At 45.1% G+C, this 25,711-nt stretch overlaps 1 protein-coding gene across 1 annotated transcript; it reads right to left on the bottom strand.

The window, feature by feature from the left end:
* Positions 1-3,064: 3,064 nt before the first annotated feature.
* Positions 3,065-23,339, bottom strand: LOC148513735 (uncharacterized). Its single transcript, XM_088481430.1, has 4 exons — positions 23,248-23,339; positions 22,119-22,186; positions 21,334-21,478; positions 3,065-3,611 (listed from the first exon to the last, which is right to left on the bottom strand). The coding sequence occupies exons 2-4, from the start codon at positions 22,159-22,161 to the stop codon at positions 3,065-3,067; spliced, it is 735 nt and encodes a 244-aa protein (XP_088337556.1). The 5' UTR covers positions 22,162-22,186; positions 23,248-23,339.
* Between the last annotated feature and the right edge of the window lie 2,372 nt (positions 23,340-25,711).

Below are 25,711 nucleotides of genomic sequence, written 5' to 3'. Positions count from 1 at the left end.
GACATGCCTGCTGCTGCTGTTAGTGGATTTTCATCCCAGAAGGGATGAAGACGGTTTCCTTCTTCCCAATGGACACAGATCTGAAAAGATGTAAAGAGCTGTTGGTAAGCAAATTGTCAGCTCAAGTGGCACGTGATGCAGCAATGGCTTCTCCTTCAGTTTCTTCAGCAAGTGCATCTACCGAGAAAAAACTCAACTTTCAAAACACCCACTGGTGATGCAGATGAGTCAACACAACCAAGTTTTAACTTTTGACATCTGGTCAGGTCAGAATTGCCTACAATTAATGACACCTCTACCGTGACTACATCTGATACTGTCACCCTTCAAAGAATGGTTGAGGACTATTTAAAAAATACAATACAGTGGCTTCCTGCCGAGCCGCTGCCTGCGTTGACTTGCTGCATTGATCAGCAGGGGCCCCGTACATGCCTGTACCCTGCTGATCACTGCAGCAGCACAGGCAGCGATTACACTCCGGGGGTCCCCTAGTACCTCGGGGCCCAATACAGTTGTGCCCCTAGGCCCCTCCTGTTCCCGTCCCTGGGTGGCTGCACACATGGCACGATCCGGTGTACGACCGCGCAATATACCCTTCCATCCTGCATTCACCTGCATCCGGTCGTCAGCAACATCATCTTGCCAGACATGCAGCACATCAGATGGGACGATGTCGCTGATGACACACATTATGAGCACAGGTGAACCCCCCCCTTCCCCCCCACACCACCTGATGACTTTCAGCCAGTGGTCCGAAGAGTCTAATATCAGTTGAACTATCTTCATCAAATCCCTGGCTGGGAGAACAGAGTCGTCATCATGCAGCTCCGCCCCCACCTCAATGCTGCTCACTCAGCCAGCATACCAGTACTACCCAGCAGCAGTCCAGTAGCCAGCACAGCACCCCAGGGCAACTTCCTCTTTCCAGCCAGTGACATTCTATATAAGGTAAATGGGAGCACTCCAAGGTGAGGGGCAGCCACCGGTGGAGTGGGGTTACTTTGAGTGGGGCAGGACAGTGAAGCACAAGGGGGAAGGATTTGAGAGCACAGTAAGGCATGTTGGATGGGAGAAGGGTAGCAGTATGCACAATGTAGATGGGGAGTAGTGTGTGGGGGATGTGGTTGGGAGAAGGAGCAATGCACTACGGGCTGTGGATAATAGAAGGGAAGAGTAGTACGGAATGTGGAGAGGGGAAGTGGAGCGCCGTGTAGGATGTAGACTATTACTTACACACACACACATATATATATATATATATGAGTATATATATATAGAGAGAGAGAGAGATATACAGGACCGCTCGCTCATGTTTGCTCCTTGGTCTGAAAGTTGGCAGCTAGCCCCAGATGTGATGTCATTTGTCACACCCACCACACCACTGAAAGACCAAGCAAAGAAACTGCGACAGGCAGCCAGAAGACACTGAATAAGGCAAGTAAGTTTGTGAGCTGGAGGGGGAGAAGGGGTCTTGGGATGCAGAGATATAAGGAGAGCTAGGGCTGGAGAGACATAAAAGGGATGGCTCTGGTACCTGTACCTGCCAGGAATCCGGGAATGTTGGGCCCCTAAAAAATATGGGTGTACAGGGCCCCATGATTTCTGTTACCAAAATATATCCTTCCATCTGGCGTTGGGTCGGCTGGGATACAAGTCATTCTGATGTGTACTCGGCCTTTCAGAAGCCACACAGAGTTTCCCCACCAGCAGCAACGTTATTCCACCCCTCTTAGATTGTGACTTAATTTGTGCAAAGGAAGCTATGTTTACCTGCAATACCCAGATCCGCTTGGGTGGAAGTTGGAGATCTGTCTCTCCCAAGGCAGCCAGCTCCCTCCCCCAGTGGGCTGCCACTTGGATATCAGCTCCCTTGTACTGAGCCCCGTGCCTGTTGCACAGGGACCACCTTCTAGGGACGTGTACTGAACCAATCCATCTTTCTCTTCAGTGACTGCCCCCTGGTTTTCTCGTCACTGAGGACAGCGCTGCAGCCTCCCCAGATGACAGGGAGCTCCACCCATCACCGCACATGACAGGTCTCTGAACACCAAGTACACCAGTCCTTTTGCAATGGGTCACCCCAGGTGACAGCTGCCCTCTTTACTGCAGGTTCTGGACTCCCCTCACTGCTCACAGCAAAAGCTTTTCTTAAAGGTTTAGGTCTCAGAATAGTGCAGGGGACTCATCCCCGCAGAGCCCGACCTGCAGCTCCCTGATGACCGTTCGAGATTATCCTTAGCCTAATACCTGGGATAATTACCATCACAATGGTAAAAGCCGCATCACAATCACAATTGGTCTAGTGGTTGCTGAGTTTATCACAATCAGACTAACAGACATTCTCATTTAGAAGATGAATACTGTATATAGATGTCATGTTGTGTTATTTGTATCATGACCCCTGACTTTCCAGAATATGTTGCCCTCATGCCCATGGCGTCTAGCCAGCCCCAGCCCTCTTTGGTCACTGCGGTATGACGTCATGTCGCCCGGCCCATTCCAACCAAAGGAGCCTTGGCCGCCCCTTGTGACTCACAGAACAGCGTGGTGCTGCGCAGGCAGCAGTGTCACAGTGACATAGCTGCCCGAGGTTAGCTGCACCTGAAGGCACTATGTATTTTGAAACACACACCTCGTGGGCCAAGGCCGGCGCAGGGTTCCTTGCTCTATGCGGTGCCCTACTTGGCCGAGTAACTAGAGTATATGTAGAACCGGCCTTGTTGTACGGCGCTGATTCATAATGTGGCTCTGTTCTTGCCCCTTCATGACTAAGTTCACCTTACAGAACAAGCACCAACTTCTACTGTAACTATTACCATTGTCATTATAGAATCCTTTATTTTTTCAGTTAGCTCAGAGACTTTCAGACACTGATGGAGCAAATTGTTTCTTGTTTGGAATGAATCATTTGAATAATTGATGGTAAAAAGAAAAGTAATGGCAGGAACTAGAAAAGAAATTGAGAGAAACTGAGAAGTAAAGCCATGCTCTTTATTATCCACCAAATACAAAGGGGACAATACGGGACAAGGTGCTCACTTTCCTTTGTCCTCTGAATTTGTCTCTAATCTTTTTTATTATCCAGTTCTTCCTGTTGAGTGATCACTTTCTGCAACCCATCCTCTTCATAAACCAGATCCCTCAGCATCTCCCAAAACTTATTCATTTCTTCCTGATTGAGTTTATAAGTTTTTTGCTGCTTTGGTAATTCACTCTCTTCTTGCTTCCTTCCCATGTCCACCTCTTTCCGCACATTATCTTTAAATGGCTTTATCCTATCATTCACATTAGCCATAATAGTACCCCAACCGGTTTCTTTGTTTTGTATAATCGAGTTCACATGTTTCAAGTAGATCAACTGCTGTTTTCTCATCTCTAACGACATCTGATCAAAATACGGTTGTAGGTCTTCCCTCATTTTCATAAGTGTTGTGCTGAAATTAGTGAAAAATTCCCTAACAATGGGAACCACTTGATTCTTGTACACCGGATACTTGTCATTCATTTCCTTGTCCACATCAGCACAGGTTTCCTGTAGGGTTATCAAAATGCCTGTGCCTAACTCATAAGCACTGGTCACTATTAGTTCCAATCTGTCATTCAGTTCCAACCTGTCAAAGACATAGGAAAAATAACATTTATTGAAATGCTGGTGAGGGCCAAAATATTCCCACTTGTTTGTTCATATCAGCAGATTAAACAACATTAGCTGCTTTGGTAAATAGGAAATTAAAGCCCCATTAAGTTAAACTTGAAATGAGAAATCTTGAAATAAAAGAGCTGAATGTTTAATCTAATGGGCTCACCCTTTGCTTTTTAATAGATGCCATTAGAATAAGCTGTGCAGCATAACCCTACACACGGTAAGTATGCTAAATAGTGTTATAGAGTTAGCACCACCCACAGCAACAAACAAGCATGAATATATATATATATATATATATATATATATATATATATATATACACACACACACACATACATGCTCAGGCCATATAACATTCCAAAAGATAATTGATTTACTTGTTTAAATGAGGAAACCAAGTCTCTAGCTGTGCCATACCATAGAACCAAATACAAATGCCACATAATTGGCATGGGGCAGATTGGGATGGAAAACCAGCCCAGGAAATTTCAGGAAGCAGCCAAAATGGGGGCAGGTCTGTTGAGGGGATGAGGTCTGTTGAGGGGGCATGGTGTGATGAGGGGGTGGGATTCTACCTCCTCATAGGACCTGATTCTGATTTGGCTGCAGTCGCGACATTCCTTGCATCTTTTGGTGCAGTTGCGCCTGTGAATTATGATAATGCCACTACAATGCCCTTCGTTTGTGTACATCTATGTGTCCAGTTGTGCAAAGACTGAGATGCCCACTATCAGTGTCTACAGATGCTGCAATTATGCTTTGTGCATCTTTAGACACCATCATCGGTTGCACCATTGACTTGCACCAGCCCCATGCTAGATGCAGATCATCCATCTAAGTATGGCCCCCAATGTGAGCGATTCAGAGTCTCTGTATGCAACCACCTTCAGCAACACACCAATGTCACTTCAATAACACGTACATACTACGCTACATCTGATTAGCCAGCCCTCTGTAACCACCCATGAATGCCCAAAACATTTCTAATACACTTCATTGTGTGGGATCCTGAATCTGTACCGGAACTTTGTACGAATACCACTGGGATGTGTGCCCAGTGCAACTCAGATGAAAGACGTCACTCTACTGCGCCACTCAGAAAAACGTCACTCAGAATCAGGCCCATAATGTTGTATCCTATGCCATAGTGGCACTTGCTATAACAAATAACTACATCATTTTGCCCACCCACCAGACTGGCTGATTATTTGTGATATGAGTTCCAAGGTGGAACACAAATGGCGGAAGTGTACATCACCCAGGCAGTCTCTGTGGGGCTAACTCCAAATCATGCCATAGTACAGTACCTCTCAGATGCCCTGTATCTGGTTCTTCTGAAAAAGGAATAGGGTGAAATAAGGTCTAGAGACAGCATTTGTCACTTCAGATGACCCATTCTCATACTTGCCTGCTCCCCCTGGAAGTTGCACGAGGCTCTCAATTTTTTGGGTGGCCCACCACACCCCAGAAGAGTTGCCAGATCTCCCACATCCTGACCACTTCAAAGTGAAGTGGGAGGTATGGGGGAGATAAAAACGGAAATGGCCAGCCTGTATGGAGGCATTGGTGCACAAAAACATGTAATTTAGCCCCACCCCTCTACAAGGACCGACAAATCACTGAATTTTCCTATGCACCCTGAAATAGGATGCATCTTCTCTCTGGGCTTCTCTCGGAGAGGATATGAAAAAAGTAGGTAAGTACTACAAAGTAAGGGTATATTTACTCACATTGCCTAGGATAGCATCAACTGGAAGAACAGCCAATCTTTATGCCAGGGGCGTAAACATCCTGCACCCATATTATACTTATCACTCCAGAGACCCACATCGACGCCAGCGCTGTAAAAATGGCAGGAAAATGGCCACTGCGCCCAATTTTGCTGTTGCTTTGTGCATGCACAGTACAGGGAAAATGGCCACCGTGGCCATTTTCCCGGTGACCTGCTTATGCGCTATAGACTCTGAGCACACTCTAGTGCCCAGAGTCTATAAGTGCGATGCTGGCCCATGCACCGCTCAGTGAACTGCTGGCCACCGGAGTGAGAGGAGGGGACCCGTGACAGAGACTGCACACGGGCCCCCTCCTCTTTAGAAACACCCCTGCTTTATGCACCATCCCTTTATACCTAATACCAACATAAATCTTGCAGAGCACATGTGTACAGTAAAGGCATCTATCGACTGCAATGAATGATCCCGCACTTATATAGCACCATGATTATTTGCTGAAGGGTATAAAACACAGGTTCTCAAACTTGGTCCTCAGGACCCCAAACAGTGCATGTTTTCTAATGTCTCCTCATAGAATCACAGGTGAAATAATTAGCTCACCAGTGGATCTTTTAAAATGTGTCAGTGAGTAATGATTACACCTGTGCACCTGCTGGGTGACTTGCGAAATGTGACCTGTGTGGGGTCCTGTGGACTGAGTTTGAGAACCACTGGTATAAGGAGTAGAAGAAGCCTTTGTGCATCTGCAATATGTAGCGGTCACTATATTTGTCTTATTGTCTCTTCCACAGGGGCCTATCATGAAATGTTAAATGGCCCGTTAACCATTTGGAAATGGTCCGAAAAGGACCACATGATATTCAGCAAACTCCAAAAACTTTCTATGGGTAGGAGTTCTGGGAATGCGAAGACTCCTCACGGCCTCCCCGACAACTTTGCGCATACGTGACCTCAGGGGGTGATGGATAGGACCCACACTCACAAAGTACCAGGTTTATTCTGCCCCCTCCAGCCCCGATTGTCACTCACTCAGTATAACTGTTGCAGCCTTTCCCCACCTCCCAGCTTATGGCTTCCTCCGACCAGTCTTTAAAACCCCTCCCCAGGCTTCTGCTGGCAACACATATTTGGTGACCTCTTCTCTGGTTGTGGAGACAAGTCCCAGTTTCTTTTTCTCAAATGGGTCTGTCCCCTAAAGCTTAACCTCCAAAACCAGGCTCCTGTGGACATGTCGGGTTACAGGTATGTCATGATGCAACAGCAGGGCTCCAGAGTGGTTCACCTCCAGGCTAATGGCACCTTGAACATCAAAGCGTAACAAACCAACAAACTGGTAGGATGCAGATTGGGGACGTGGTTCAGAAATGGAAGCAATTTTTGCGCTGATCGAGTGATTGTTTGCCATTGCGCATGTGCATAGCAATGACATTGCGATTACAGATGCACACAGAAGTCCATCGCAAAGTGAGTGAGAGGCTGTCAGCATTTGGATGTGATAACAGGGAGGTGGTCAGCAAAACGCAGGCGTGTCTATGTTTGAACGCCGTTTCATGGGTGTGTATAAAATATGCCATTGCCATTGCACACGCAGCATAAGGGCCCTCTGCATGTCAGAAGAGATGCAAGGTTTGCAGCTGGTCAGATCTTCAGCAAGGGCAAGAGGGCTGCTGGATGTGCTTTGATGTCACCAATATTTACTAGAGATAAGTGATTTCGGATCTCAGAGATCCCAACCCACCCGAACTTAGCGATCAGAGATCTGAGTCGGCTCGGGTTTTCCTGTCTGACTCAGATCTCAAAACGAGGCAAAAGGTCATCATCCCGCTGTCGGATTCTCATGGGTTTTGGATTATATAAAAGGTCCCGTGATCGCCGCAATTTTCATTCTGGCTGTGGAGAGTGAAGAGGAAGGAGGGGGTAGTGATCACTGTGCTGTTGCTGTGTGTGCATAGGGGCTGGCTACTGTTGTCACTTGTCAGGGGCTGGCTGCTAAATGTCCATACTGCATAGGGACTGGCTGGCTGTTGTCCACTCGTCCATCCATATACTAGGGCTGGCTGCTGTGCTGGGCTGTGCCTGTTGTCCATAAGGGCTGTGTTACTCTATACTAGGAGCTGAGCTGCAGTTAGAAGAGGGGGCTTCAGTGGCTCCTCTGTCACTGCAGTCCATACGGGGTGCTGCTGTGTTGTCCAGGGGGAGCTCTGTCCATCAGGGGTGCTCTGTCCATCAGGGGTGCTCTTCACCCCCAGTGTGTGTGCACCCATTACCAAGGCCAGATTATAGGGAGGGCGACAGGGGTGGTCATCCTGGGGCTGTTTTGTTTGCATGCTTGTATATGCATTCATATGGACACTGATGCATGGGTTACAACTGCTATGCTTGATTATTCAGCCATTTGCAAACTATCCACATACTTTACACAAGACTACACCCACTTCCCAGAATTCCCCATGGTCCTAGGGACCGTCACTGAAGATCCAGGCTTTCACATACAAGTTAGGGAGTGTCTACAAACATTAGGCATATCTAATGCAATAACATCACATCATCATTTCTTTAAAGATAAGCCATGTGTCCTTCAGTGCAACAATGTAATATGTTAAGAATATCATCTAACATGTTTCAATAAGTCTCTCAGGTCTGCAAATTTCTCTTTTGGATTTTTCATACACAGTGTGTTTCATCAACCATGTTGGACCTTTCTTGAATCATGGTTTGTTCACCGTTATCCAGATTATCATACATGTCAGATGAAGGATATTCTTCAGTCATTTTGTCTTCATGTTGGTTAGGCTGAGATCTTAAATCCACCTGATTTCTTCTTACTTCTGTTCCATGGTCTGTGTGTATAGTATAAGATCTTGGAGCTAGTTGTGCTTGCACAGTACCTTTCTGCATCCAAATGTCTTTCTCATAGTCTCTGAGACAGACTTGGTCAACCGGCCTAATATCAGAGCTTTTTTGCTCGTCTATCATGGAACAGTTTTTGTTTCACCTGTTGTCGTTCCTTACTTAGTCTGACTAATGTTGAACTATGCATTTTAAGCAGTTCATCATGTATTGGAATATTTGCTCTAATTCTCCTTCCCATCAACATTTGTACTGGAGAGAATCCATTCTGCAGACGTGTACTGCGGTAGATTAAGAGACTTTTGTAGAAATCTTCTATACCTTCTTGTGCTTTTTTCATGAGACTCTTTACAGTTTTTACTGAACTTTCCACCAATCCATTTGACCGTGGATAGTGGGGACTTGATGTAGTATGGACAAATTCCCAATCATCAGCAAATTGTTTAAATTCAGCACAGGAAAACTGAGGACCATTGTCAGTGAACACCTCCATAGGAACACCATGCCTGGCAAAGATTGAATTCATGCAATTGATTATAGCTTTACTAGTAGTTGTATGTAGTGTCTTCACCTCAGGATAATTAGAATAATAATCAGTCACGACAATGTACGTCTTCCCATTACAATCAAACAAATCTAGACTTACCTTCTGGTATGGTCTCTCTGGCACTGCATGAGGACTCAGTGGCTCGACTTGTTGCTTTGGTCTATACAGAAGACATAACTCACATGTAGCTGTTGTCTGTGCTATGTCTTGGTTCATTCTTGGCAAATACATCACGTCACGTGCCCTCCGCTTACATTTTTCTTCTCCTAAGTGGCCTTCATGTATCTTGCACAGCATAGATTTTCTTAGTCGTGCAGGTATGACAAACCTATTGCCTTTGTAAATGATGTCATTGACAACAGTAAGGTCACTGGCGTACATCCAATAATCATGAATTGACAGCGGACAAGCATTTTTTTTCTGCTGGCCATCCTTTCAGAATGATGTCTTTTAACACTTTCATTGTGTCATCTGTCTCTGTTTCTTTTCTAATCTGTTCTGGTCTTGCAAGAAACACAGAGAGAAGCGACAATCAAATCCACATATGCTTCTATCTCTTTGTCCATCAGACTTCCGGAACCTTTACTTTTGTCCAAAGCACGAGAAAGTGTGTCAGCAATGTACATGTATTTACTGGGACAGTACAGCAATTGTACATCATATTTGTGTAGTCTTATAAGCATTCGCTGAATTCTCATGGGTCAGTCATGCGACGATTTAGTCATGATAGCTACCAATGGCTTGTGGTCAGTTTCTACTGTAAACGCTTGACCATACACAAATTGATGAAATCTCTCACATGCATAAGTGATTGCTAGAAGTTCTTTTTCTATCTGAGCATATCTTATTTCAGCACTTGTCAACGCTCTAGATGTATAGATTACAGGTTACCATGTATCTGCATGTTCTTGTAACAATACAGATCCTAGGCCAAATTGAGAAGCATCTGCTTAAATTCTTATTCTTTTTGCAGGATCAAAGAATCTTAGTACCAGTTGCTCTGTAATGGTCTGTTTCAGTTTTTGCCAACTTTCTTCTTGTTCATGTGACCACATCCACTCATTATCTGCTCCACATGCAGAAAGGTACATTTTAAACCTTTGTTTAAATCTTTCAGACAAGTTACCAGACATTTGCATGCCTATTGGAGAAAACAGCTTTTCAATTGCTACTCACAGTTTGATGTGACAAGAGCAAAAGGCAGAGTTTTTCACACACAGAGTATCACAGATTTGCAGACTTTTACAGGATCATCTCACACTCTAAGCACTAGCAGAGTCCATTTACACTTCTTCTGACACCATGTTTTGTTTGCATGCTTGTGTATATATATTAGGGGTGTGCACCGGCCACTTTTCGTGTTTTGGTTTTGGATCTGGATCTTTCTTCGTGTTTTGGATCTGGATTGGTTTTGCCAAAACCACCCTTCCGTGTTTTGGGTTCTGGGTTTTGTGTTTTGGATCTGTATTTTTTTTAAAAAAAGCATAAAAACAGCTAAAATCACAGAATTTGTTGGTTTCTCTGCTCCTATGCTATTATTAACATCAATAACCTTAATTTCCACTCATTTCCAGTCTATTCTGAACACCTCACAATAGTGTTTTTATGTCCAAAAGGTTGCACCGAGGTAGCTGGATGACTATGCTAAGCGACACGAGTGGGCGGCACAAACACGTGACCCATCTAGGAGTGACACTGCAGTGGCAGACATGATGGCAGTTAGAAAAACTAGGCCCCAAACTGTACATAATGCAAAGAAAAAAAAGAAGTGCAAGATGGAATTGTCCTTGGGCCCTCCCACCCACCCTTATGTTGTATAAACAGGACATGCACACTTTAACAAATCAATCATTTCAGCGCCAGGGTCTGCCACACAACTGTGGCTGAAATGATTGGTTCATTTGGGCCCCCACAAAACAAGCTGGCAATTAATGTGTCCCTGCACAAACTGGCTCTACGGAGGCAAGATGTCATCCTCATCCTCCTCATCCACCGATTCCTCACCCTCTTCAGTGTGTACATCCTCATCCTCACAAAGTATTAACTCGTCCCCACTTGAATCCACCACCACAGGTCCCTCTGTACCTTCTGGAGGCTGGTCTCCCTGGAAGAGCTGATAATTCATTTTGATGAACATCATCTTCTCCACATTCTGTGGAAGCAACCTCCTACGCCTTTCGCTGACAAGGTTCCCGGCTGCACTAAACACTCTTTCGGAGTACACACTGGAGGGGGGGCAACTCAGGTAAAATAGAGCCAGCTTGTACAGGGGCCTCCAAATTGCCTCTTTTTCCTGCCAGTACAGGTATGGACTGTCTGACATGCCTACTTGGATGCTGTCACCGATGTAATCCTCCACCATTCTGTCAATGGTGACAGTATCATATGCAGTGACAGTAGACATGTCAGAAATTGTTGCCAGGTCCTTCAGTCCGGACCAGATGTCCAAACTTGGTCCTGCCTGCCCTGCATCACCGCCAGCGGGTTGCTTAGGATACCTAAGTTTTTTCCTGGCAGCCCCAGTTGCGGGAGAAAATGAAGAAGGAGCTGTTGACGTGTCACGTTCCGCTTCAGCTGACAGTGTGTTCACCAGCAGGTCTTTGCACCTCTGCAGGCTTGTGTCGGCCAGAAAGAGAGACACCACATAGGCTTTAAACCTAGGATCAAGCACGGTGGCCAAAATGTAGTGGTCTGATTTCAACAGATTGACCACCCTGGAATCCTGGCAAAGCGAATGAAGGGCTTCATCCACAAGTCCCACATGCCGAGCGGAATCGCTCCGTCTTAGCTCCTCCTTCACTTTCTCCAGCTGCTTCTGCAAAAGCCTGATGAGGGGAATGACCTGACTCAAGCTGGCTGTGTCTGAACTGACTTCACGTGTGGCAAGTTCGAAGGGCTGGAGAACCTTGCACAACACGGAAATCATTCTCCACTGCGCTTGAGTCAGGTGCATACCCCCTCCTTTGCCTATGTCATAGGTGGATGTATAGGCGTGTATGGCCTTTTGCTGCTCCTCCATCCTCTGAAGCATATAGAGGGTTGAGTTCCACCACGTCACAACCTCTTGCTTCAGGTGATGGCGGGGCAGGTTCAAGAGTGTTTGCTGGCGCTCCAGTCTTCGGCACGCAGTCGCTGAATGGCGAAAGTGGCCAGAAATTTTTTGGGCCACCCAAAGCGTCTCCTGCATGCCCCTGTCGCTTTTCAGAAAATTCTGCACCACCAAGTTTATTGTGTGAGCAAAACATGGGACGTGCTGGAATTTGCCCAGATATAATGCCCGCACAATATTGGTGGCGTTGTCAGATATCACAAATCCCCAGGAGAGTCTAAGTGGGGTAAGCCACTGGGCGATGATTTCCCTCAGTTTCTCTAAGAGGTTGTCGGCGGTGTGCCTCTTACTGAAACCGGTGATACACAGCGTAGCCTGCCTTGTAACGAGCTGGCGTTTCTGAGATGCTGCTACTGGTGACGCTGCTGCTGTTGCTGCGTAAGGTGATACATCTACCCAGTGGGCTGTCACAGTCATATAGTCCTTAGTCTGCCCTGTTCCACTTGTCCACATGTCCGTGGTTAAGTGGACATTGTGTACAACGGCATTTTTCAGGACACTGAGGACACTTTCTGACGTTTCTGTACAGTCTCGGTATCGCCTGCCTAGTGAAGTGGAATCTAGACGGGATTTGGAACCGGGGACACACTACCTCCATCAATTGTCTAAATCCCACTGCACTAATGGCGGATACCGGACGCACGTCTAACACCAACATAGCAGTCCAGGCCTCAGTTATACGTTTTGCTTCAGGATGACTGCTGTCGTACTTCATCCTCCTCGCTAAGGACTGTTGGAGGGTCAATTGTTTAGTAAAAGTAGTGGTGTTCCTACTTCCTCTCTGGGATGATGAACGACTCCCAGCAGCAGCAACAGCAGCAGCGGCAGCAGTAGGCGTAGCAATGCAGGATCCTCCAGAGGAATCCCGGATAGGAGAGTCAGTCATGCCAGTGACATGGCCTGCAGGACTACTTCCGATCCTGACTAAGGAGGAAATTGACGAGGAGGGAGTTGACGGTGTGGTTTGCAGGCGCTTGGATACAACAGGACAACGGGATTTAGGTGTCCCTGGACTGCTTACGGTCTTAGCCAAAGTTTCTGAACTTGACAGTAACTTTTTATGAACGCGCTGCAGGTGCCGTATAAGGGAGGATGTTCCTAGGTGGTTGACGTCCCTACCCCTACTTATTTCACCTTTACATATGGTACATATGGCAAGACAGTTGTCCGGATTTGGATAGAAATATTGCCAGACCAAAGAGGTGGAATGTTTGGTCTTCTGCCCAGGCATGACCGTGATGGGCTTTTTCATCCCACGGACAACAACTGTCTCCCCCGGAGCCTGATTTAAACAAACCACATCACCATCAGAATCCTCCTCGCCAACTTCCTCCTCAGCGCCAGCTACACCAGTATCCTCATCCTGTTGTACTTCAACAGTGACATCTTCAATTTGCATATCAGCAAGTGGACTGTGGGTGCTCCTTTCAGCACTTGCAGGGGGCGTGCAAATGGTGGAAAGAGCCACCTCTTCCCGTCCAGTGCTGGGAAGGTCAGGCATCGCAACCACCACCACACTTGGACTCTCCTTGGGGATTTGTGATATCTTCTTAGAAAGCACAGTTCTTCGCTGTGCTTTTGCCAGCTTAACTCTTTTGATTTTTTTAGTGGGAGGAGGGCTTCCATCGTCATGTGAAGCTGAACCACTAGTCATGAACATACTAGGGATCGACCTTAGCCGTTCCTTGCCACTCCGTGTCGTAAATGGCATATTGGCAAGTTTACGTTTCTCTTCAGCTGATTTAAATGTCTTTTTCAAGGTCATTTTCCTGAACTTTGCCATTTGGGATTGTATGTGCCCTATACTATGACATTGGGCATCGGCCTTGGCAGACGACGTTGATGGCATGTTATCGTCTATGTCATGACTAGTGGCAGCAGCTTCAGCACTAGGAGGAAGTGGTTCTTGATCTTTCTCTATTTTATTTTTATCGGAGAAAGTTTGGTCCTCCATTTATATTATATCGATTTGATATATACGTGCGGCTAAACACAGAAAATAATTTTTTTTTTGGTTTGGACTGGAGTGTACTTTCGGGGGTTACAGCACCCTTTAACGGTCAAGCCAGCCGGCCCTTTACTTATGACACAGGCGCACGCTTGGCACTACTTTGTTGATGCACGTGCGGCTACTGCGAACACAATTCACAAACACAGAAAATAATTTTTTTTTGGTTTGGACTGGAGTGTACTTTCGGGGGTTACAGCACCCTTTAACGGTCAAGCCAGCCGGCCCTTTACTTATGACACAGGCGCACGCTTGGCACTACTTTGTTGATGCACGTGCGGCTACTGCGCACACAATTCACAAACACAGAAAATAATTTTTTTTTGGTTTGGACTGGAGTGTACTTTCGGGGGTTACAGCACCCTTTAACGGTCAAGCCAGCCGGCCCTTTACTTATGATACAGGCGCACGCTTGGCACTACTTTGTTGATGCACGTGCGGCTACTGCGAACACAATTCACAAACACAGAAAATAATTTTTTTTTGGTTTGGTCTGGAGTGTACTTTCGGGGGTTACAGCACCCTTTAACGGTCAAGCCAGCCGGCCCTTTACTTATGACACAGGCGCACGCTTGGCACTACTTTGTTGATGCACGTGCGGCTACTGCGCACACAATTCACAAACACAGAAAATAATTTTTTTTTGGTTTGGACTGGAGTGTACTTTCGGGGGTTACAGCACCCTTTAACGGTCAAGCCAGCCGGCCCTTTACTTATGACACAGGCGCACGCTTGGCACTACTTTGTTGATGCACGTGCGGCTACTGCGCACACAACTCACAAACACAGAAAATAATTTTTTTTGGGGTTTGGACTGGAGTGTACTTTCGGGGGTTACAGCACCCTTAACGGTCAAGCCAGCCGGCCCTTTACTTATGACACAGGCGCACGCTTGGCACTACTTTGTTGATGCACGTGCGGCTACTGCGCACACAATTCACAAACACAGAAAATAATTTTTTTTTTGGTTTGGACTGGAGTGTACTTTCGGGGGTTACAGCACCCTTAACGGTCAAGCCAGCCGGCCCTTTACTTATGACACAGGCGCACGCTTGGCACTACTTTGTTGATGCACGTGCGGCTACTGCGCACACAATTCACAAACACAGAAACTAATTTTTTTTTTGGTTTGGACTGGAGTGTACTTTCGGGGGTTACAGCACCCTTAACGGTCAAGCCAGCCGGCCCTTTACTTATGACACAGGCGCACGCTTGGCACTACTTTGTTGATGCACGTGCGGCTACTGCGCACACAATTCACAAACACAGAAAATATATTATTTTTTTAGCACTTGGGGGGAGCACCCCTGATGGACAGAGCACCCCCTGGACAACACTACAGCACCCCTTTAGGACTGGGACACTGCACAGGACTTTGGAGTGGACACAGCCCCTATGGAGAACTGACTGCACAGCACAGTCCAGCCAGCCCCTATGGACTTTGAAGTAGTGGACACAGCCCCTATTAACAACAGCAGCACAGCACAACACAGCCAGCCCCTATGGACTTTGAAGTAGTGGACAACAGCAGCACTACACTACACTACACAGCCCTAACTCCCACCCTCCCTCTTCACTGTCCACAGCCGAGTGAGAAAATGGCGCCGACGCGGGTACCTTATATAGGATCCAAAACCCGCGAGACTCGGAAGGCGGGATGATGACGTTTTGCCTCGATTTCAGATCCGAGTCAGGCGGGAAAAGTCGAGCCTGACTCGGATCGGGGGGGCTCGGGGGGGTTCGGATTTCAGAAATCCGAACCCGCTCACCCCTAATATATATGCAGTCATATGGACACTGATGCATGGGTTACAACTGCTATGCTCTTTATTCAGCCATTTGCAAACTATCCACATACTGTACACAAGACTACACCCACTTCCCAGCATTCCCCATGGCCCTAGGGAACGTCACTGAAGATCCAGGCTTTCACATAGAAGTTAGGGAGTGTTTACAAACATTAGGCATATCTAATGCAATAACATCAAAGGGGACCCCACACATAGGGGCCCCCCCATACTGTACCCGGTCAGTCTCTTCCCCAAAATGAACTTATTTTTTTTCCTTTTATCGCAGCCGCATGCAGCAGCCTGCGATTAGGATCTGCCCCCTTCTGACATTTGGCTCCACCCCTTCTGCTGCTGCTGGCCTGCTGCCTCTGAAGTAAGCAATAATGTTTATATGTGTATCTGTGTATGTATATATATATATATATATATATATATATATACACATACACACACATCAGGCAGGCCGATGTGTGTGTGTGTGTGTGTGTGTATATATATATATAAATTTTATTGATAGGGGCCCGAACACATTTGTTGCCCAGGGGCCCCCACAGACCTTAATCCGGCCCTGCGCTTTACCCACACTTATTAGCAATGTAGCTGCAGAGGAGTGCTGCCTGTGTCGTTCATCAAGGGGCTGCTGCCTCGTACAGGGGTGCTCTCCCCCCAAGTGCAAAAAAATTAAAAAGTGTTTTTTTCTATGTGTGCGCACATTAGCCACACTTATAACCAATGTAGCTGTGCAGGAGTGCTGCCTGTGTTGTTTATCAAGAGGCTGCTGCCTCGTTCAGGGGTGCTCTTCCCCAGTTTTAAAAATATTTTTTTTTGTGTAGTTGTGTGCGTTAGCTGCGCTATAATTGCTTGGTGACACTGCTGTAAGACAGAAGTGAGTATGGAGGACAGTCACATGACAGGAGAGCAGGATCAACATACCAGTCTTGTAGCTGCCGGCAGCAGTCATGATGACGATGCAAGGCCGTCAACGTCATCTATGAAGGCCGATGCCCCATGGCTTAAGTCAGGCCATGTAAAATCACCTTTTACCCTGTTAAAAGATTAAAAAATCTAAAGCTAGGTCAGCTTTAGAGAAACAAAAAATTGGCCTTATACCATTCACTACACGAAGTGGCAAGGAAAGGATAAGGCCTTGGCTTTTATTTATGTCTGGTGGTTCTAGTTGAGATTATTTAAGCCATTCTGCTTGTAGGAGAGGTACATAAAAAATTACAATTGTCTCCGAAAAGTCACAGATCCCCGAGGAGAGTCCAAGGGGGTCATTCAGACCTGGTTGTTAGCGCCGATGCGCTCGGACCGGGACTATGGCCCCCCACAGAGCGTGCGCATGCGTGAGACCCGCTACGACGGACAGCGCCGGTCGTAGCGGGTCTCGATCCAAAGGGGGCGAGCTGTCGATGTTGATAGCTCGCCCCGTTTGGAAGGTGGGCCGGGGGGGTGGCAGCCCAAACGGAGGCGTTCCCATGGGAACGCCTACCGTTTGGGGGCGGCCCCACTGACATCACTAGTGATGTCAGTGGAGAGCTTCCAGCTCAGACAGAGCCAGAAGCTCTCCGGGGCTTACGACAAGGGAGACCCTACCCTAGGGTCTCGTCGTAAGCCCCGATGGTCGCGATGGTCTCTGACCATCGCGACCATCACCGGAGCAGTCGTTAGAGCTGTTGACCTCTAACGACCGCACAGCCTAATGACCGCAACAGAGGCGGGCAGTCAGGATGCAAGTGGCCGCCCAGTTTCTGAGCGACCGCTTGCATCCTCCGACCGCCTCTGAATGAGGCCCCAAGTGTGTCTGCGGTGGCCATGTTTGAGCCTGACCTTTCTAATACTGTACTTGAAGAGGATCCTTCTACCATTTGTGTGCCCTCTGCAAATGTGGGGATGAGCACCACAAGTCAACATGCTGACTTAGAAATCGAGGATGCTTCTGCGGAATTGCATCTGGAGGATGAGGAGGATATTTACGTAGTTGGCGATAACAAGGATGATGGTTGATGGTGAGGATGTTTGTGTAAAAACTGTAATTCAGGCAACAGTTGTTGCCCATGGTGGGAAAAATCCCATTGTTGCCATGCCTGGGCAAAGGACCAAAATATCCACTTATTTCCACCCAAATCCAGACAACCTTTGACAAGCCATTTGTAACCGTTGCCATGTAACAGTGAGTAGAGGAAAGGACCGTAACCATCTAGGAACCTCCTCCCTGTTACGTCACCTGCAGTGCATTCATCAAATTGAAAAGGGTATTTCAAATTCTGAAACTTTCGGGACAAAAAAATCTAACAATCATTCCAGTGTCACATAGCTCCTCCCTTCTAACTGGATCCAAGTGCCTGCAATCTCCACCACCAACACCTGCATCATCATCAACATCCTCATTCGTGATCAGAAGTAGTCCTGCATCCAATTTCATAAGAATAACTGACTCCTATCCATGGTTCCTCAGAAGGATCTTTGAGTGCTACGCCTGCTGCTGCTGGGGGTGGATCTTCATCTCAGAAAGGGGCCAAGAAGACTACTACTAGTAGTAATTTAAAAAAACAATCGACTATTAAACAGTCATTTGATAGAGGAAGTAAGTATAACAGCTGTCACCCAGCGGATCACTGACGCCATGATGGCTGTGCTAGTATTAGATGTCGAAATAATAGAAAATGGGGATGATAGTGGGAGGAAGTGCAAAAAAAGGATGAGGGGGAAATTTGTGTCCTATCTGACGCTAATGAGGATGTTGATGATATGGATGTTGTTTGTGTAAATCAGCCACCAGTGGCAGAAGTTGTTGCTCATTATAAAAAGAAAGCCAGAAAAGCCACATCTTGGGTGTGGAATTATTTTAATCTAAATTCTGACAACAGTTGTGAAGGCATCTGTTCCATTTGCAAAGCCAAAGTTAGTAGAGGAAGGGATGTTAACCATCTAGGCACCACCTCCCTGTTATGTCATTTGCAGCGAGTTCATGCAAATTGTTTAGCAAAATTATAATAATTTGTAAAGTAATAACAAGCAGTCCAGTATCAGCTACCAGCAGTTTGGACCAGCACATGCGATCTCCACCACCAACACTCTCATCATCAACCTCCTCCTTAATAATTGAAGGTAGTCCTTCCAAAAAATGTTTTGTGGGGGGCCCAAACAAATCAAGGAGTTCAGCCACGAAAGTGTCAGTCCTAGTGGCAAAAGTGCTTGGTTTGTTAAACTGTGCATGTCCTTTTTAATATCCCACATAAGAGTGGGTGGGAGGGACAATTCCATCTTGCACCTCTTTTCTTTACATTTTGCACGATTTGTGGCATTGCTTACTGACATTATTATAGTTTATTAAACTGCCATCCTATCTGCCACTGCTGTGTGGTAATGTTTCATAGATGTCCTATATTTTTTCCAAAAACAAAAAACACCAAGGATAAAGATCCAAAACCAGATCCAGATCCAAAATACAAGGACATACAGATCCAATACCAAAACCACGGGGGTTGGCGCACATCTCTAATATTTACACAGGTAAGAAACTTTGTATGTAGATAAGTAGGCAGCGGTGGGCGTCTATATGCTCAGGTGAACTTTGGAACCATTAGCATATTTTTGCAACTGCATTGCATATGAATTTGCCATCGGCCAGCACATGCACGAGCCACGGGGGACCCAGGGAGGGGTTCTATTGTATCCCTCTCGAGGAAGTCTCCAAAAATAAGCCCATAGGCTTCTATTAGGCAACGCCATCTATAGTCCGAGCTTGGTGCATATGGAAATTGCTGTCAGACCCCCGAAAACTGCATTTTTGATGGTTTGACCGCAGTTTTAGCATTGATGCATCCCGCCCTGTATCTTGTCAGGCAAGTGGAGGTGAGCCAAAGCAAACCCATTATAGATACTCCGTTGGTTCTGATGAAAAGGTATGTTTTTAGCGACTGTTTAGAAGCTGTAGAGATTGGAAGAAAGTCTGAATCCCACAGGAGAGGATACTTAGGCAGTCCCTCTGGTCTCTTATATCCCTCTGACCTAGATATACTGTAAGTTAGCAGGAGAGACTCACCAGGTCAGAAGTAGATCAAATGGGAATGATTCATTGTAAATTTTTATACCAACATTTCATGCACTTATAATTTCTGTATTATATTTACTATCATTTACAGATTTCCCACATTAGAGGAAACAGTAATCATGAGGAGGGAAAGACAACAGGAAGTGGAGGATCGAGATTGAAAGTGGCACAAGTGAGAATAACTTCTGGCATCTCTAATTTTAAAGTTGGAATTATTTACCAGAGTCATATAGAATAGTGGAGGCAGTGGCGTATCTACAATTGGTGCACCCATTTATTCAATACTTACCTCTCCAAGTCCTGCATTGGCAGTAGTAGCACTGTACGAATCACTGGCAAAAACAGCACGCTGCCCAGAGTCTACTGCTGCGCTCAGTGCACTGCCAGCTGCCGGGTAGAGAGGAAGGGACCCCGGATGGAGAGTGCGCACTGCCCCATTCTCTCTTAATACGCCCCTGAGTGGTGGTTAACCTGTAGCTCTTTGTACTTGTAAATGTGTCTATCAAAAGCAGCGGCCCTGGGTGCTAGTAACAGGTGGTGGCGGCAGGGGTGGAGTGCCATCCAGCCACCCGCTCCCAATCTGACTTACTTTCTGCTTTGTTATAATGCAGATAATTAGACTGAAGAAGATGACTTCAGCATCATGTGACGCCCTCTGCACGAAACGAGGTGGTCACACCGCACACCAGAGGAGGAGGCCACTGTGGGCTCCAGCTGTAAAGATGAATGGGGGAGGTATGAGACAGCATATGAGGTTATCTGGTAGGCATGTGAACAAAGTATGTTGGGCATGTGGTGGACATGTGGACCTGTCTAATAGGCATGTAAGAAGAATGTGGTAAGGTATGATGGGCACGTAAAGGTCATGTGGAAGGTCTGAAGGGATTGGGGGGTCTGTTGGCATATGAAGACATCTTAGGAGCATGTAAGGGGCATGCGAGGAGGTCTGAGTTTACCATAAATCCACAGGGAGATCTATTAAATCTTGGCGAAAGATAAAGAGGAGAGAGATAAAGTACCAACCAAACAGCTACTGTCATGTTTGAAAAACGGCCTATAAAGTGACAGGAGCTGATTGACTGGTACTTAAGCTCTCTCCACTTTATCTTGCCCAAGGATTGATGCATCTCCCCCGAGGACCCTCCCCCCATTGAGTTAATAAATTGCATCACAAAAGGTAAATAAATAACCATTTTGATTGCTTTTGTAAACTTTGCTCTTTAAAGTACGTTTATACAGATATTTTTGGGCTTTTAGAATCTGACTCCTCGGCCACCCTGCTATCTAGAAGATCCCAGATGAAAAACAGGAGATTAGGAGAAGGTTTAACGGTTTTAAAAAAGGTTTTAGAAACAAAAGTATCATATTATACAATACATGTGGTACAAATAAAATAAAAATCAAACTATAACGTATCAATGTTGTGCTATACATAAACCATCAAATTAATTATATTATTTTAATGTACATGATCAGACTAAAAGGGGACATTTTTGTATTGTATCGCAGATCTTCAGCCCTATCAGACTTTTTGTTTAGTCAGCATGTGACTTGTGTATAACAATGTGATATAAAGGTGCACAATGATCTTACTGTTTGTCTAATGAGTCCAAGTTTGCAACTATCTCTGCTCCAAACACGAATAAATGACGGAGGACACTTTTCAGCGAGTCCTTCACCCCAGGTCGTGAAGGTGGTTGTGTTTCATCATGCTGGGCAATGTGGTTGCCATGTGTACCTGCATGATAGGGATAAAGAATGGTAACACAGTGCAAAACAGGAGCCATGTCTGCTCAAACAAGCTTTAAGAATGTTTTTTTGCAAAAGTTCTGTCTCTTTGATAGTTATTCTATAGCTACAGATTGCTGAAAATGCTCTCTGGTCACCTACATTTGGGAAACCAGCTCTGGCAGAAGCAATGCACTCCTTAAATTAAAATTATATGGATAAATCACTGAGGAGTTTTGAGGATGCAGCCTGAGTGCTTTACACAGGTCACACAAATACAAATACTTACCTACTGTGAACACAGGTCTGATGACAGCAGTACTCACTGTTATTACTGATACGGACATTGCTTGTGTATTATAAGTTCATATTGGTATATTGTATTTATTTTTATATTCCATACAAATTATATTCACACAATTACTGTATACACTTTAGAAACCCTGTCCTTGTATAGTCTATGTATACTACATTGTATAATAAATATACGGCATACTGTAAAAGGCAGGACGTCTGTAGCTGCACTACTGTATGTGATACTGTTATTGCTGCTTTTGTTGATGCATTGTTTTGCTAATGGGAAGTTATAATCACTGTAGCCCCTCACCCAAACAAAACAGAAAATATATTTTGCATAGTGTACCCCCTACCTGTTAGGCACAACATCGCCAAAGATAAAACCAAGAGTTTCATGTCTAAAATGTTAAATCTCTCAGATCTGCAACAAACACAAAGAAAACAAGAAATTTAGGAAATGTAGATAGAAGAAAACAGAAAATTAATACAAATCTAAAATCTCTATAATGGGGCATATTCAATATTCCGCAGTAAATCTAAGTCTACAGCGGCTTCAGTTAACATACCTATCGTGCTGTAATTTCCCTTAGAGCGGCTATGCGCGCTCCCACTTACCGCCCAATCCAATTGTAAAAAAGTGGTCGGGCAGTACCCCAAAAAAAGTGCAAACTAACATTGGATAACAGTACAGAAGTATATTAGTGGCCAAAAGCAAAGGAATTGGGACTCTTAAAAATGTGTCAAAAGGCTGATTTTTTTTAAAAATGTAAGAACATTGAAAACAGATTAAAAAAAAAGTGTTTTTCACAAATTAAATGCTGTAAAATAATTTAATAATGCATGTATGTTGATTTTGTGTCATTTTAAGACACTTTAAAAAGATTGTTAAAAAAACACCTGTATTTCTCACCAGTAAGCCTGAAAACAATATAGCACTCCCATATACCTGTCCCTCATCATTTAACCCATTACTCTGTATTTTGCAGAATATCACCCCATAATCAACATGTCATTATTTTACAAATTAAGACACTTAAAAACTTTCAAGTGCCTAATTAATCATATGTGGGGTGTCCCTGGGGTTCTGAACCAAGTCCTGACATTTGTACCTTAAAATAGGGATTTCCAAAACTTTTTACCTGCTATGGGGCTGCGAGAATAAAGCCACGTTAAATCCTATGGAAAGTTAAATAATTGGATAGCAACAATACTATGCAAGTGGAGCTGTATTTAGCTGTGTTAAGCTTTGAAAACATTATCTGTATACCTAACCCCAATTTCTATTACTCTTGAGATTACAATACATAGGCTACTACCTTCTAATTCTATGCTTACTCTCTATTCCCTCACCAAAACATTCAACAAATCACTAACCTGACTCCCCAATATTAGTGGATACTGTATGTGGACGGAGATATGTTAGGATTACCTGCAAATCATGTGGCTATTATAGTAATATAATAAGCAAGGCAGGTAACTCACCATTCAGACAAGAATCAATTCCAGTGACCAGGCTTTGCTCCCAGTTCTTTTATATGCATTGCTGTGATCACCCACTGTAGACTGGGCACATACCCAACCTGATAAGTTGGGATACCAGTTAAGCGAGAGTACAAATTATTTAATCAAAAATAAACAAACAACTGAATACATTTGTCACAAGTGCAATGTACTAAAGCCTACTGCAAGAGTAATATACTGAAATAATAAGAAAATGATCCTATCATGATGTAAGGTGGGATTTTCATGACTATAGAATAATGTACTTTGTTAAGATTTGTGATGATAACATTCTAAGGGGCCTATTCATTAAACATTAAAATTCTCTGGAGATAATTATCTTTAGAACTCTCATGGAGTTCTAGCTAATTATAGGTGGAATTCATCATTCCACCTCTCCATAAGTATCTATTCCGAAAAGCTGTCATTTTTGTGATGACAGCTTTTCGGGAAATAGATACTTTTCCCTGCCTACACTACCTTATCGCATCTGGAAACAGTGCTGCGCATGCGCTGTTACATCTATAAAACCAGCGCATGCGCAGTTCTGCCTACAGATGCGTTAAGTTTCCCTGCAGACCACATGACAGATTAGAAAAAAAAAAAAAATTTTTTTCTTTTTCCAAACTTTCTTGTGCTCTGCTGGGGAGCACACATGACAGACCAGCCTCCAGAGCCTGAGCGCCGGAGGGACTCGTCGGGGGACGTGCACACGCTGATACAGGTAAGTGGATTCTGCTATTCGCCACCTCACAGTGGCGAATAGTAACTGCATCAAATTCCAGGGAGGTCAGGTTCAGGCACTGTGGAGGGAGGGGGAGGATACAGACCGACAGGTGTCGGTATCCTAACCCTTTCAGGATACCAGCGTCGGAATTCTGACCGCTGGGATCCCGTACCCATCTTCAAGCATGACCCCTGCTGACATCTCCCACCTTAAACTACCCCCCTCCTCTTTCTATAGAAGGTCCTGCAAAGAGAGCTGTGAAAAAAAAAAACTTGCAATGCCAAAATAAAACTTAATAAAAGTATGAATCATTGAGACAAGTAACCCCAAACACACAAGCTATTCCAACAGTTTTTTATTCTAATTTTGTTTGTGAACCAATATGTCTTTTATCTCACTGATTTCAAATATTAACGATAACAGAATATTGTCCCTAATTGAAGTTTCCTGTGTGTTTTAGAGTGCCAACATAAGAATTCAGAATATTTTATAAAATCGATTTCAAGGTCCATCATCATTTTTCTTTGCCCTGTGCGCCATTAATCCTAGATATGCCTGTATGTATGACGTCACATAGGTGTCACCACACCACCAATCCCTGAAGCAGCCGTGTCCGCCCAGTGAGCACACCCACTGCTCTGTGAAGGGGGCCTGGCGGGGTGATTGATCCTCCTGAGGTGTCAGTATTGCTGGCTGTCTGGCTTCTGCTAATCGATCAAGCCCACAATGTTGTTACCTACTGGCTGCTGCGAGCAATGATTACTGGTATACAGGCACTGACAAGATTTCAATTTTAATATATTTTTTTTATTATTATTTTATTTTTTTTATTTTATTTTTTTTTGACAATTTCATTAATACTGAGACGCCAAATTTCCGTTTCTTGCAGCGGGGCAGTACCTGCAGAATCAGGCCCCAAGTGACTCTGTTTTGGATCTCACTATGGTTTCTAGATCTAACACCTCAGTATGGGGGGAATTCAATTCAGCGCGATGATGAATAGCAGCGGGAGGGAGCTCCCACAGCTATTCAATTCAATGCGCTGTGTGCCTTGTCGGGAAGCAGGAAAGTCAGAGAATGTCGGTTCTCGCGACTTAACCTGGGTGTTAAGGTGCTGTAACCGACATTCTCCAACTAAAGTGGCAGGCGCACGGCTATTAGCACTGCGCTAAGCCGGCAAACAGCTGCGTGCCCAGCACTTTTGTCAAATTTCTCCCGCATCCCCAGGGGGGTGGGAGAAGAAATCCTTTAGCCGCCCAAATAGCGCGGTGTATTGAATAACTGCGGGAGCTCCCTCCCGCAGCTATTCTACATCACACTGAATTGAATTCCCCCCTATAACTATTAATAAGATAAGGTATTCTTATATATAGAGAGAGATAGCGATATCACATTCATGACATCACTAAGTGACCCATGTGCTCTTTAATAGAGATATTTTCAGGTTTACATCATCACCATTTGCCATTTTAACAAGAAGTTGTTCCTTTGCTGAATCTCGCTTTACACTATTGATATAAGTGAAAAGGGAAAAGAGATTGAAATTTTTAAAGGTAGGGGCTAGTCACACCATATAGGACAGGCCACATCCCTGTGCAGACAACACCCCCACAATGCTAGTTATACCCCCACATCACTAGTCACACCCGCAGGGGTTGGGTATGATTATCTGGCAGTCGTGATGCCTGTTGTCAAAATGCAGACAGCGGCATCCCGATG

The sequence above is a fragment of the Taudactylus pleione genome, unplaced genomic scaffold (assembly GCF_031769625.1).
Source record: "Taudactylus pleione unplaced genomic scaffold, aTauple2 ptg000270l, whole genome shotgun sequence".
Lineage (NCBI taxonomy): Eukaryota > Metazoa > Chordata > Amphibia > Anura > Myobatrachidae > Taudactylus > Taudactylus pleione.
This window is presented reverse-complemented; position numbering and strand designations above follow the sequence as displayed.

Coding starts and splice junctions, on each gene's coding strand:
- LOC148513735 (XM_088481430.1), bottom strand. CDS start 22,161: ATGAAACTCTTGGTTTTATCTTTGGCGATGTTGTGCCTAACAG. Junction 21,479..22,118: donor GGCGATGTTGTGCCTAACAG/GTAGGGGGTACA, acceptor CCTATCATGCAG/GTACACATGGCAACCACATT. Junction 3,612..21,333: donor TTGGACTCATTAGACAAACA/GTAAGATCATTG, acceptor TGTCTTTGACAG/GTTGGAACTGAATGACAGAT.